Below are 13669 nucleotides of genomic sequence, written 5' to 3'. Positions count from 1 at the left end.
CTTACTCTTCCATGAGGATTTTACATAAAGATAATAAATGTGCCCACATGAAAACAGCTTTAAATAAAGTGAGAAGTTAAAGTTTTAGTCTATAAATAACATGTACACGTTTGGTGCATAAAACAGCATAAGACGAAACGTAGGTGAGAAGTGTGTCGGGATTTACTGTGCATTTCAAAACACCGATACTTGTGATAAAGAAAAGACATTTTTGTGTGCTTTAAATCCTTGTAAAAGTTTGGTGAAGATCCATTGTGCAGAGAGCATCGTGCAGTACTTGTGGCAATCTCAAAAGTTATTTGCTTTTAGCAAAAGGTTAAAGTGATACAATAATATAATTATGAGTTATTTCAAATATAAGTTGTAGCTGTTGATGAGAAATTCTAGTTCCAACAAAATGATAGAAATAATCTTTCAGAATCTTTGAGAGCAGGAAGATGTGTATATCTGAAGGCTCATTAGTTGCAGTGCCATCTATGTCACACTCCTGCTCTCCAAGTACAGACAAGACTACGAGACTGCCACAAGTAAGACTCTTGACAAGCAACAGTCTTGTGCCCTCAAAAAAATTGGTGAGGTTTATATTCATCCTGAGTGTATTAGAGTCGATTCTCACCATGCCAGGTTCCAGACCTGAGCTTCTTCAACACTCTGAAGTTACTGTTACCCTCAACATCTGAAAGGGAATGGGTGCAAAATTTTGTGATTTGATGTGTGTCGTGATGGAGAGAGAGAGTCCCTTTTTGGTTCCACACCAGCTCTGCTCTTAAATTGCAGACTGTAACGCTCTTACTTATTTATATTCTGTGTGTGTCTGTGAGTGTGTGTGTGTGTGTGTGTGTGTGTGTGTGTGTGTGTGTGTGTGAGGGGGAGTAGGAGGGTATGAGTGTGAGTATGAGCATGTATTTCCTGTGTGTGTGTGTGTGTGTGTGTGTGTGTGTGTGTGTGTGTGTGTGTGTGTGTGTGTGTACTACTTTTCTACAGTTCCAATGGAAATACATCTAGAACAATATATGTGAACTATTGCCTATTTGTACATAAGCTTTTCATTCCATTGCTTAGATATTTGGGAATATATATGAATATGAGTTCTTGAAGAGTTTGTCATGTAACAGCTACCAACAGCCACACCTGAGCCCAGCAAGCTCACCTGTTGGATTCTTCTCCTGTATTTCATAGTCGTCAATCTGCACGGTGGCGTTGGGTCCGGAGCGAATGAAGCGGACGACATGGTACATCCCATCGTTGACCTTGGACATTATCTCCCCGACGGGGTGGTCCTCGGTGCCCATGTTGTACACCACAAAGATGTTCCCATCAATCTGGGTAAAACATTCACATTGTTCAAATTTTCGTAACACAACTTGAATAGTGAAATCAAACAAACACACAGAGAAAAATGATATCCCTTTTTGTTACAGGAATGGCATTCAGAAAGGTAGTGACCAAGATTAATTTTTCCAAAACACTACATGACATAAAAGAGTCAACAACAAAATGCTATCAGCAACAGAAAACTCACGACAGCTTTCTCCACAAACACATTTACTCAATGAATTGCTGTCGGTGGTAGCACACTTACAATCTCTAGTTCCATGTAATCATTTGAATTTGCCGAGTCAAGTCTGAGCAGCACAGCATCATCCTGGTGAGTCATGAAGCCAAGTGCCAGCAGGTCCCGGCGAGAGTCAGGCCACCGGCCATCTGGGTACTGGAAGGTGACGAGTCCACGGTTGAACTCGTAGGATGTAGCCTCTGTGAAGAAAGGAAAAAGTTTGGATTGTGAGTGTTGTGGTTGCTGTTTTAGAGGATCTATGAGGCACCAAACATTCCAGACTTTATGTGTAAAGCATTTTGGTTTTAATTAAAAAGAAATTATGTGTTGTTTTAACTTTCTAACTCTCACTCAAGACCACAATGTGCTCCTTACAATGCATATGTCTGATTCAGTCCAGCTTTGGTGTTGGTAAGGTGTATATTTCTGTGGTTGTATTAGTAAATAAACTCGACAAACCAGAAATGCCGACATGATTATCTTTTTTACTATAAAGGCTCACGTACTCACCATCAGAGCAGGTGGGGCCAGTGTAGGAGGTCAAGTCGCAGTTGCAGGTGTAGGAGTTCCACTGCTGCACACATGTTCCACCATTGGCACAGGCATTCCGGTGGCACTTGGTGCTGGGCCCTGCGGAGGCAATATTTGAGGTCATAACACAGTCATAAAGGCAACAAAGTAGAAGTCATTGTAAGTATATCTAGAAAAAAAATCTTCTTAATTATAACTATTCCTTATTGCCTGTTTGTGTCAGATATAATCAAACTCAATGAGAACTGATCCACTGACCTTCACATCCGGCGTGGACATGGTTGGACATGAGTGGGACATCCTTGCCAGCGGGGTCTGGAGCCTCGCCATTCAGGTCCAGGGAAGCCATGCAGCCCTCAAAGCCAGCGCGGGAGAGGATGTGGCGCGGCAGTCTGGTGTACATTTCTGGGGGAACACCACCTGTGGAAAGGAATTACCATGTGATTATGCATGAATTTCTCCTTTGACTAATTCACTGTAGACTTTTACTTAACTTTAAATGGTGTTTTTCAAGTATTTTTGATTTTTTACACAAATATTTTGAATTCATAAAATGGCTAGTAGTGAGCAGGTGTCCGGTTCAAGAAAAATAATGAAGTTCAAACACTCACCCAAGTAGAGGAAGCCCTGCAGGTCAAGAGTGTCGCTGGAGCCTTCATTGGTGACGGTGGTGAGGGTGTCGTCCACCAGGAGGGTGTGCTGGAGGGAGGACGGCCGGCTCACAGTAACCACATGCCATTTGTTGTCATTCAGTGCCATTTTGTTGCTGTCCCGGACACGGAATGGTCGCTCCCCAAGGCTGAAGACGAGGTGGACATGGCCGTTGACCAGCTCCAGGGCCAGGAAGTCATGGCCTGCAAGAAAAGAAAAAATATGTCACCCTGGACACTTGGATCATTAGCTGTGTAAGGTGTAGGATACTCTTAAGTGACAATATTCAATGGCAGAAAGTACTTTTCAATGCACTGCAAAGGTGAACCAAGCTTTACAGTAACCCTCCTCTACAACAGCATCAGAGATATCACATTGCCCTGCAGCCCTCACCTTTACCCCCATTGTACATGAGGAGACCTGAAGGCTGGTGTGTCTTGAATTGGAAGTAGATGTTGGTGGAGGAGTAAGCCTTGAGTTGGTGGAGGGCCACGTAGGCTGCCCGGCTCTTGAAGGTGACAGGGTGATGCACAACCTGGGAGCTGCGGCCAAACACTGCGCTCACCTGTAGGTGTGGAGAAACCTTATGTAGCTGTGGGACAAGGTCAGTATAATAGCAACTCAGAATATGCATGAGTAGAATTTGCTGCCATGTCAAAACGATACGTGGAGTGTTACAGCAAATATATATATAGGTGATATTTTTCTTGTATTTGGAGTGCTTATAAGTTTCAAATAACTAGGAGAAATAACTTATTGACCTACTACACAAATTACAGAGTGAAAGGCTAATCTGAAAATCAAATGAAGTGGGTTTAAAGTATTGCACTATTCACCACTGCCAACGACTTACCTCCATCCTGTTGAGGTGTCCAGCACGGGCCATCTCAAAGACATATTTCCCATTGATGTACAAACTCTGCATCTCGCCAATGAAGGGAGGGATGGGGCCAGGCACACCAGCGGGTGGTGGGGAGGGGAAGGTGCTGGAGTCATTGCTCACCATGCCAACGTGGATGTCCCGGTACTGCAGGATGCTGTGGCGGCCCATGGTGTGGTCTGCGAAGGCAAGGAGGAGGAAATGAATAATGGAGGAATTGGACAGATGTGTATAATGAAGAAACTGTAGAATGGTGTATAATGAAGGGCTAGAGGATGGCATAAAAAGGTGAGTGTAACAATGTCAGGAAAATTTAAAGATATTCAGCACAAAAGGCTGAGAATGTGGTTGATGTATATATAAAGCTGAAAGGGTAATAATGAAAGAAATGGAAGGGAAAGAGAGTGAACCACATTAATACAACAAACTACAAAGTGATATTTATGTGTGAAAAAAAAAGAGACTAAAAATGGATGATAGGCAAGGGCAAGAGGTCAGATACTTACCCAAAACTGGTGATTCATTGTCAACTCGAAGGGATACTTGTGTGGCTCTCCTCTCCAGCCGGACTGAGTGCCACTGCTGATCGTTGAATCCATTGCCCACATGCACCACCTGGAGGTTTCCGTTTTCATTAATTTACTAGATTGTCAAAGGAATACACTATAGTCCATTGACTCTAACTTGAGCCCTGTGGCTTGGGCCGAGGAAACCCCCATTGCTTACAAATCTAGCGATGACCTGTGCATGGCGATCTGTCTCACTGTTAGTCTGTATGTTATCTATTTATGGAATATATATACACTCATAAAATGACTGCATGGCATTATGAATGACTTGGGATTAGAGAGAAAGACAACGACTGGGTCGCACCCAAGGGCTCATGTTAAAATCGATAGACTATATTACTTTTCATAAGTAACAGGTTCCTACAAACAGTACTGATATTTGCCTGACTAAACTTCCAATTTCAGGCAGAGAGAAAGATAACAGTTTTGACATATTTACCATCTCTTCATGCTCATTATTTTACATCAAAGGAGAGTTAAATGACGTGTAGCATCTTCTCACCTTGTCCTTGTCTCCCAGCTTGACGGTGAGTCTGAGTTTGCCTGCCTGCAGTGCCAGCTCCAGCCTGTCAGAGGAGAGGGTGGATGTGGTGGCCAGAAGGAGGCCGTTTGGTCGGTTGGTGCGGAACCTGAATGTGATGTCTTCAGCCTGGGTGTTGGACTCCTGGTCAGAGAACATTCGCACATACTGGGTTCCATCAAAGCTCAGTGTGGCAGCATCTGGGGTGAAAAAGAGAGGGATTGAGTTATATGATAAAGCTGAGGAATAATTATACATTTTGTGCTTAAATGAAGTGGAATAAATGTTTTCATGCCATGTAATGAAATTATTACTTTCATAAGGAGGTTTATTTTCTTACTATGAATGTGAAAGTAGAACTATTTTATAAACAACATAATGAAAACTGAAAATTATTAAAAAATGTAAGATGGATTAAAAAGAAGAAAAGTATTGATTCACTATGCCTTGCAACAAACAGATAAATGAAATCCATAGCATTTTTTTTCCAGAGCATCTTTACCTTTGCCGCAGGTTGGCCCAACAAAGGAGGTGTGGGAGCAGTCACATATGAAGCGTCCCCAGCCCTCGCGGCAGGAACCTCCGTGCATGCAGGGGTTGGAGGAGCAGGAGCCTCCATCGCTGTGGCAGAAGTTGACAATTGAACCTGTGGAAGAGCAAGAAGCTGTGAGTGGTTGGGAAGACATAGATATATTTTTTATGGTCTAGATCCTTTAGAAGTCAGCATGTTTGTGAAGTGCACATGTAACACTTCTCTGCATAATATTTTTGTGAGTTTTTGGCTTTACAAAATGTCTTTCTCACCAGAGTCTTGTTTCTTGGCAAAGGAGGCGAGGTCAGATGCCAGTCCATTGATCACCAGGTCCCTCATGCACCCCACATAGCCCAGCCCCAGCCTGCCAGACCACACCTCCGGGGGCACCTCCACGCCGCTGCTCACACCACCAACATACAGCGCTCCATCCAGGTCCAGCCGGTGAGAGTCTCCTGCAGGAGGAAATTGTGTTGAGTCAAAGTTTTGGACATGCCTCTCAGTGATATTAAGAGATTATGCATGCACTACTCTTGTACATGATTACTATGTCTCTTCATGACCTTATTGATGATGAAAATGATTTCCCCATTGTAAAAAGAGAACATTTAGGTATCCATCAATGCAACATATGACCATTAAGCCTCTTGATGACTTTAGTGATAGTCAAGGCAGCTGATAGTGTATGTAATGGCTTCAAAAATTCTCAGGACATTCTATAAAGGATTACCTCTTTGAAAGTCACCTCGGAAAAATATACTCACAAGCTTTCCTTAGAAACAATTCATTCCCAGCCTCCTCAAGCCTTACCTGGTGTGGTGAAGTCATTTGCCCCTTCGTCCACGGTGATGCGGCCCGCCTGAGCATCCCTGTTGAGTGTCACCTCGTGCCACCAGCCATCATCGATCCTCCTGTTGGTGGCCTTGACCCGGCGAGACCCTGACCCAAGGCTGAGGTGCAGGTACAGGTGACCCTCAAGCAGCTCCAAGGCAAAAAAGTCACCCTTGAGGGGAGACGGAGGATGAGTTAGCTGGGTCTGCAGCACTGGTGGGGTTGTGTGTCCCCCCTATAGTGAACTCTCTTAAATAAGTCTGATTTCTTGTGTTATGTGATGAGATATTAGTGTGCAAAAAGACTGAAGTATTAAAACAAAGTGTGTCTGTTCTACTCACCAGGAGGTTTAATCTGTACTCTGTAGTCTTATCGTACTCAGTGTCAGCCTTATTCTCTTTTCTGCTAAACTTCCATGTGTAACCTTCCTCACTAATCATCTTACCTTCAGTTATTATTTTCCATCCTCCCTCACTCACTTTTTTTGTTATATATGCAAAAAACAACTAAACACTTTACATTATCATTCTTCCTCTTCATCACATGCCATGGATATTCTTCCTAACGTTGTATCAATAGAATTTAATATCAGTAGAGAACTTATCTTCTATCATATAAATATAACCACAAAATACTTGGAAAAATATGCATAAAACCCAAACATGCAGATGCATCAGATATAAAACTGGAAAAACTATGGAAGAAATAATATGCTGAAGTCAGGAATTTGCAATATCAAGATCTAGTGAAAGACTTACTGGTCATTATGGTACCTGCATCACTAAAGTGGCTCACACAATGTCCCTAGCAAAGGTAACACATCAGTCAGATAGCTCGTGGTCAGCAGCTGTGGGTCAGGCACCTTAGGGACACCCCAGGGAAGTGTCCCGGCCGGATGAACCTTAAGGTCAGAGGCGCCTGTGTAGTAATGTCTTGGTTGGCACCTTACAGTCAGAGGCACCTGTATAGAGTCCTGGAAGCACCTTACAGTCAAAGGTACCTGGGTAAGGTGTCTCGGGTGGCCACCTTAGGGTCAGAGGTCTTCTGGAGGTACATATATCATGGTCAGGGGACTCGTTGTTAGAGCCTCACTGTCATGGAGTTTCCAGTGAGGAAGAATAAATGTCATCTGTCCTGCTGCTAGTGTTACGGCACACCACTGTTATCTTGAGGGTGAAAGTCCTTCGCTAACACAATGGGAAGCCAGAGAAATGCTCATAAGTCAAGATGGTTTTATACTCGCCACGGTCCACCCAACTCCGTCTGGTCACAAACACACTCTGTCAAGATATCTTCTCTGTCAACACTCACGTTTCTCAGGCACACTCATTCCTCAAATCTCAAACTCGCATGCAAGATATGAAAGTTAGGAATCAGTAGTATTTGGAATGCCACATATAAAGAGAATTGATGTAGGTCTGAGTCTTACAGGAAGATCAGTGTCAAATGGGAAAAATATCCAGAAAGAAATGTTGACCGTAGATGAAATAGTATGTCAAATTCAAGCATGTCAAAGTAAAGGCTGCAGTAAGTGGTGTGTCATTGTTGAGTTAATGCAGCACAGTCCAGTAAAAAATTGCATACTTTTACCAAGTCTTCCTACAACCATACAGTAAAGATAGTAATTTGTTATCTCGAAGAGTCCCAAATAATAATGTCTGTGATAAAAATAAATCTGTAACTACAATACTCATATTGAAGAAAATAAGGAATAAATGCCCATGCGATGAAATATTTAAAGATGACTAGTGTTGATATATAACAAAAGAAGTGAAAACACATGCAAACACGATCAACACCCACCAATCAGTATTCATAGCCAAACTTTTCACTCTGAAGTATAAGTGGAAAATACTTTAAACTTGCATGATGGATCTTAAAATGTCATAAAAGATGCAAGAGACACACACACATCCTCGCTTCCACCCTAATGAGGCCAGAAAGGAGCCAAGCAACCGAGGTCAAGTGTCCCTCCTCACCTGAGCTGCCAGGGAGCCAGAGTTGAACATGAGGAGGCCATCAGGCTCCGTGGTGCGCATCTTGAAGCTCACAGATCCTTGCCGGGCAGCCTCCCAAGCTGGCAACACCTGCAGGGAGACGGGTGAACCTGAGGATGGGCTGAAGGAGATCTGAGGACGCTACAGTGATGGCAGGAAGGAGCTCAGAGGAGGATATGGGAAGGAGAGATAAGGGAATAGAAGAGAGGATCTGGAAGGAGGAAAAGGAAATAAGGAAAAGGGACTGTATAAGAGGGAATGGAAGGATCTGCAAGAAAGGACAGGAATTAGAGAAAGAAATCTGTGAGGATAGACAAAAAGTAAGAAAATAAAACCTGTGAGGAGGGAAATGAGGAGAGAAAGGAATCTGAGAGCGGAGACAAGAATTGCATGAAAGAGAGGCTGGACAGAAGGAAGGAAAGAGAAGCTGTGAGAAGGGGAAGAAAGTTATTAAGGAGTGGAGGAGGAACCTTAAATGGAAGATCAAGCTCTGAAAACAGACAAAAGATTGTGAGTGAGGGGAAAGAAAAAATAGATAAGAAAATACAAATGCCTTGATAGACATAGAGAGATATTAATGAAACTATTACCACTGAACCTAAAAACATAACCTCAGTTAGTCACTAATACAAAATAGATTTCTGCATCAAAGAGGAACAAAATTGGCAGATGGCATATAAATTATAGTAAATCAGATATCATAAGATATAAAATAGGGAGTAAAAGTGAGAAATTACTTTTATAGAACCATTGATGATATTCATCAACTGAATGGCAGGCATGATAAACAATATCATACACAAAAAATTAACTTATTGGTAATTACTGCTGAAAACACTATTACTGAATTCTTGCTGCACTAATAACTTTCTATCAACTATGTTACTCTAAGACAACATATAAGTTGAGATGATCAAAGCAATGTTGCTACAACCCATGGATATGGCCACATGGTTAGTTCACATGGCTACAAGGTAGTCTATACATAGTCTGCTGTGAGCAGTGGTTAGTACTATTGGCTCCCAAGTTAGATTATGAAAGTAAATTAGTAACCAGGTGAGTCCCCTAAAGCCAAGTTAGTAACACCTAAGCCAGAGAACGCTGATGCAAGAACATTCTCTGCCTAGAACATAACACGCGACACCTAAAGAGAAAAATGTCTGCCACAGACAGACAGGATTTGGTCCGTGCTGAGGGAAGGGTAAGTGCTGGGTGAAGACCGGTGCAGTGGGTGCCTGTCAGTGCTGTGGGAGGTGCCGGTAGGGTGGAGGCAGTGCTGTGCAACATCGAGACAGAAAATTCTCCTGGTGTGAGTAAAAAGAGAAGTCTGTGGTGAAAGGATAGAAGGAAACTAACAGAAACTCAAACTACTCCATCAAATTGTAACACACAAGTGCTACTGAGGCAGCGGTGGTGCGAGGAGTGACGTCAAGACAGTGAAGAAAAAATATGATAATGAACGGAAGTTTACATGTCAAAATCAGCAACAAATTTAGTTGTGTGTTTTCCCTTAAGGACAAGATCGACTGCAGCTGCAACAACCTGCGAGGGAGGCTGAAGAAGGAGGCCACGGCGGGCAGGTTGACAGCCGGAGCGGGTTCTGGCCCACCCCGGGAACAAATCATATCCCAAAGGATTTCAGATATGCATTTGTGCCTCTGTTTCTCTTTCCCTCGCAGCCAAGTGATAATAATAATAATAATGTGGACATGCTGTTATGCTGCCTGTGGTGGTGGGAGGCAACAGGTGTGCCCAAGAACGAAAGGGTGGCACTGAAATAGAAACTGGTGAGAGCGGGGCCACACCGGACGCCCTCAGCAGTGGAAAAGTGTGCGCGCAGAATGTCACAAGCGTCTACAGGGTGACCGGTGTCCCTGGCGGTGGGGGGAGACATCAGCGGCCAGTGCAACAACACCTCAACCAGGAAATGGCTTGAGATGCTGTGCCGAGTGTGCGAGACAGATAGACAGAAAGATAGATAGATAGAAAGAGATGGTTGGATAGATAGAGACAAAGAGAGAGAGAGAGAGAGAGAGAGAGAGAGAGAGAGAGAGAGAGAGAGAGAGAGAGAGAGAGAGAGAGAGAGAGAGAGAGAGAGAGAGAGAGAGAGAGAGAGAGAGAGAGAGAGAGAGAGAGAGAGAGAGAGAGCGAGAGAGAGAGAGAGAGAGAGAGAGAGAGAGAGAGAGAGAGAGAGACGCCGCTGCTCCTGCTCAGTCTGTGTGGGAGTCTTCCAATCAATCCAATTTGCCCTCGCCTTCATAGAATATTCATAACCTATATAGGGTTGACTCTGTTCTCCCCGTGGTAATGTGGGTGAATTACAGAGAGAGGGACGGAGGCGAGGCGGAAGGAGGACGAGGAGGAGGAGGAGCAGCGTGTATGTTGAAACGAGAGACAAGGAAAGACGAGAGAAGAGATTGAGGTTATGGTTAGTAGGGGCGTGAAGGGGGCCAGGCATGCACAAGCTTTGGTGGTGGTTGTGGTGGTACTGGCGTCGCGCACTGGATGAAGGCTTACCAGGAAGGCGTCGGGTCTCGTAAACTTAACCACACCATTCTCCGGGCCATCCTGCATGAGGGGGGCGGGGGTGGGGGGGCGGGTCAGCTCCAATTACATTCATATCAACAAGCTCTATTTTTTTATTTTTTTTGGTCTTTTGCCTTTTTTTATGTCTGTTTCATAACTAAATAAAACTGGTACACACACAAGGAAGAAAAGAACGATAGACATATGTGGTGAATAATACTTTTTTACAATACACAAAACAAAGCTGGAGAGAGAGAGAGAGAGAGAGAGAGAGAGAGAGAGAGAGAGAGAGAGAGAGAGAGAGAGAGAGAGAGAGAGAGAGAGAGAGAGAGAGAGAGAGAGAGAGAGAGAGAGAGAGAGAGAGAGAGAGAGAGAGAGAGAGAGAGGAGAGGAGAGGTGAGAAAAGAGAAAAGAGGCTGCATAGTAGGAAACAGGCAAAATAAAATAAAGACACAATATTCAAAGACAAAAGGACACTAAATTTCTACCCTAAATGCACTGCTTCTATTTTGTATTTTCTTTCCACATTTTTCTTTTTCATCTGGCTACCATGAACATCGCCACTCCATATAACTCCACGGTCCCTCACACCCATGTTTCATTTACGACTGTCATTTTCTTCTCAATTTAAGTCAAGCAACTCCGTCAGGAATTTCCGTTTATGGCCACTTGTTTCCCTCTGGTGTTTTCCTTCCTCTTGTTTTGTCTGATGTGAATTTGACACAAGTATTATTTTCGTCAGTTTTGTGCCTCTCAATACTTTCGGAAACAACAACAAAAAAATCATACGTGTACAGGAACAGGTATCACAATTAGCTTTAACATTATTTGGCTTTTTATGGAAGTTGTTTAAGTACAGGTGAGATCTTAGTCCACACCTTAATCAATCTACAGGTAACAACACCCTCACACTGCATGGAGGTCATCAAGAATCAAAGGCTCATGGATGGTGAACAGGTCAGGTCAGGGGTCTTCACACAGACAACTACAGTGACACTACAGTGAGGGCGACGGTGGAGAGTCAGGACACAGTGCACAGTTGTGGCTCATGAGAGGAGTGAGGTGTGTTTATATACCGAGGTGTTGGCAATACTGTGCCGCTCTGAGATACGGTGCTGGCAAGGAGTTTACTACGGTGAAGGCAAGTAAGTACAGGGCTGGGCACATCACAGTCTTGGGGGAGTGAGGACTATGCAGAGAGGCTGAGAAATGGCTTGGAAATTACCCCCGGAAAGATTTGGTAGAGATTTTATTAGAGTGACGCAACTTGACCTCGCTAGACAAAGAAGGTCGGTAGCACTGCGATGTGACCTTGACCTAGCAGGTGAGGAGGTAGAGGGAATCCCTGCCTACCTTAAATTTGACTTATATTTGTAAAGGAAAGACAATGGATAAGAATAATAAGTATAAAATAAGGTGTTGCTGTATTCTTCCCTTCCAGCACACCTCAGAAAGTAACAGGAGAAAAAGATGATAACTTGGTGTTTCTTCCAGAGTATCAAAAGAAAAAAACTAACTTGTAGAAAAGTGTAAGAAAATCACTTTAACATAAATATTTTTTTTCTTAGACTTGTTTATGTACTAACAGAGTGATGGATTTGAAAGGTTTGGGCGAAGGTGTGTGTGTGTGTGTGTGTGTGTGTGTGTGTGTGAGTGGTGATGGTAATGGAGTAAACGTGTAATATCAGAGTAGAGAAGTAGGAGAAAAATAAAGAAAAAGAAGACTAAGAACCAGAATGAGACTAAATAAAAGATGAATATGAGAAATAGAAAGTATAGAATGACAGAAGGATCCTCCACTTACCAGGTAGGATTCTTGAGTGGTGAAGGACACGGGGTCGCCGGCCTCCACCTCGAGACACATGTAGTCGACCTTGCCTTTGACGTGCAGGAGGGGGCTGCCTTGGCGCGCCGTGCGAATGATGTCAAGCCTCACACTGTCGGCGACGTATTCCACCTGCGGGAGAGAGGAGAAAGCGGTGAGGGAAGGGGTGGAGAATAAATGGCAAAGAAGGTATGGTAAATGGCAAGGGAAGGGAGGCGAGGAAAGAAAGAAAAAAGGTATAAGAAGGGATGGATAACCGAGGAAAGGAAAGAGGAAATGGTTAGGGAAGGGATGGAAATGGCGAGTAAACAGTGAGGGAATAGACGAATAACAGGAAAGGGGGAGGAAATGGTAAGGGGAAACGTGGAAACCAACTGAGAGAACGGTGAGAGAAGGGTGGGTGAAGGGGAGGCTGAGGAAATGGGGGGGGGGGGACCGATTCTTTGCTTGAAACTATGAAAGAAAGGAAGATGTAGCAGTGATGGAACGCGGGGCCACACTGGGAAGGAGAGAGCCCAACACTGACATGCCCAAAGAAACAAAGAACACAAAATCTAAACACCATCATCTATACCACGAACGCTTGAGCTGATGCAGTTTGGTCCCCGGGAAACACGAAGAATATTTGGCGATTTCGTTTCCCGGGACACGAATGCGAATCTTTTAACGGGAAATACCTGCGCTGATGCACCTCTAATTATTACCGAGAGAGGCTAAACACTTTCAATTTCACCCATAGAGACACAGGTGGTAGCAGGAATTCCAACCTTGATGCTCTGAGGTACACCGAAAAGCTATGTAATGACAAACTTATTCCCGACAGCATTTGATTACCTCTAATAAGAATTCCTGAGCCTGATACATTAATTACCAGGAAGCAGAACCCTCCGAAAAATATTCACGGGAACAAAACTCATCAACTTTTATAGTTTTCCCGCGTTCAAACTTTTAAATTAGGCTACCTCGAAACATTGCCGGCTGACGAACCTTTTCACGGAAGCAGCTACTGAGTGAAAAAATATAAATAAATAAATAAACAAAAACACAAACAATAAAGCTGCATGAAATATTAGTATGGTTTACGGGATGAATATATAGAGAAAGAACAACAAAGATAACAAGTAAAAGGAAAGGATGCTACAAACTTCCTATTACCCCCACGCCATCGAATAATATAATGACGGATTAGAAGAGACAGACAGACAGAACATACAAACAAAGCAAAACATGACTATAAAAAAATCACCTGAGA

At 43.4% G+C, this 13669-nt stretch overlaps 1 protein-coding gene across 6 annotated transcripts in view; it reads right to left on the bottom strand.

The window, feature by feature from the left end:
• Positions 1 to 13669, bottom strand: part of LOC126998100 (neurexin-1-like) — a 193991-nt gene that overhangs the window by 7862 nt on the left and 172460 nt on the right. For 4 of the 6 annotated variants that reach the window (XM_050859495.1, XM_050859491.1, XM_050859490.1 and 1 more), the window contains exons 7-22: positions 12397 to 12549; positions 10584 to 10634; positions 8049 to 8156; positions 6049 to 6241; positions 5511 to 5693; positions 5209 to 5352; positions 4689 to 4906; positions 4124 to 4232; positions 3591 to 3796; positions 3131 to 3302; positions 2698 to 2940; positions 2345 to 2506; positions 2066 to 2185; positions 1583 to 1755; positions 1151 to 1322; positions 617 to 676 (exon numbers count right to left, since the gene is read on the bottom strand). In XM_050859495.1, coding sequence (XP_050715452.1) covers positions 617 to 676; positions 1151 to 1322; positions 1583 to 1755; positions 2066 to 2185; positions 2345 to 2506; positions 2698 to 2940; positions 3131 to 3302; positions 3591 to 3796; positions 4124 to 4232; positions 4689 to 4906; positions 5209 to 5352; positions 5511 to 5693; positions 6049 to 6241; positions 8049 to 8156; positions 10584 to 10634; positions 12397 to 12549 — 2467 coding nt within the window. The remainder of the gene's footprint in view (positions 1 to 616; positions 677 to 1150; positions 1323 to 1582; positions 1756 to 2065; positions 2186 to 2344; positions 2507 to 2697; positions 2941 to 3130; positions 3303 to 3590; positions 3797 to 4123; positions 4233 to 4688; positions 4907 to 5208; positions 5353 to 5510; positions 5694 to 6048; positions 6242 to 8048; positions 8157 to 10583; positions 10635 to 12396; positions 12550 to 13669) is intronic. The other 2 variants (XM_050859492.1, XM_050859494.1) reach the window with 2 other exon arrangements.

The sequence above is a fragment of the Eriocheir sinensis genome, chromosome 13 (assembly GCF_024679095.1).
Source record: "Eriocheir sinensis breed Jianghai 21 chromosome 13, ASM2467909v1, whole genome shotgun sequence".
NCBI classification, from domain to species: Eukaryota; Metazoa; Arthropoda; class Malacostraca; order Decapoda; family Varunidae; genus Eriocheir; species Eriocheir sinensis.
This window is presented reverse-complemented; position numbering and strand designations above follow the sequence as displayed.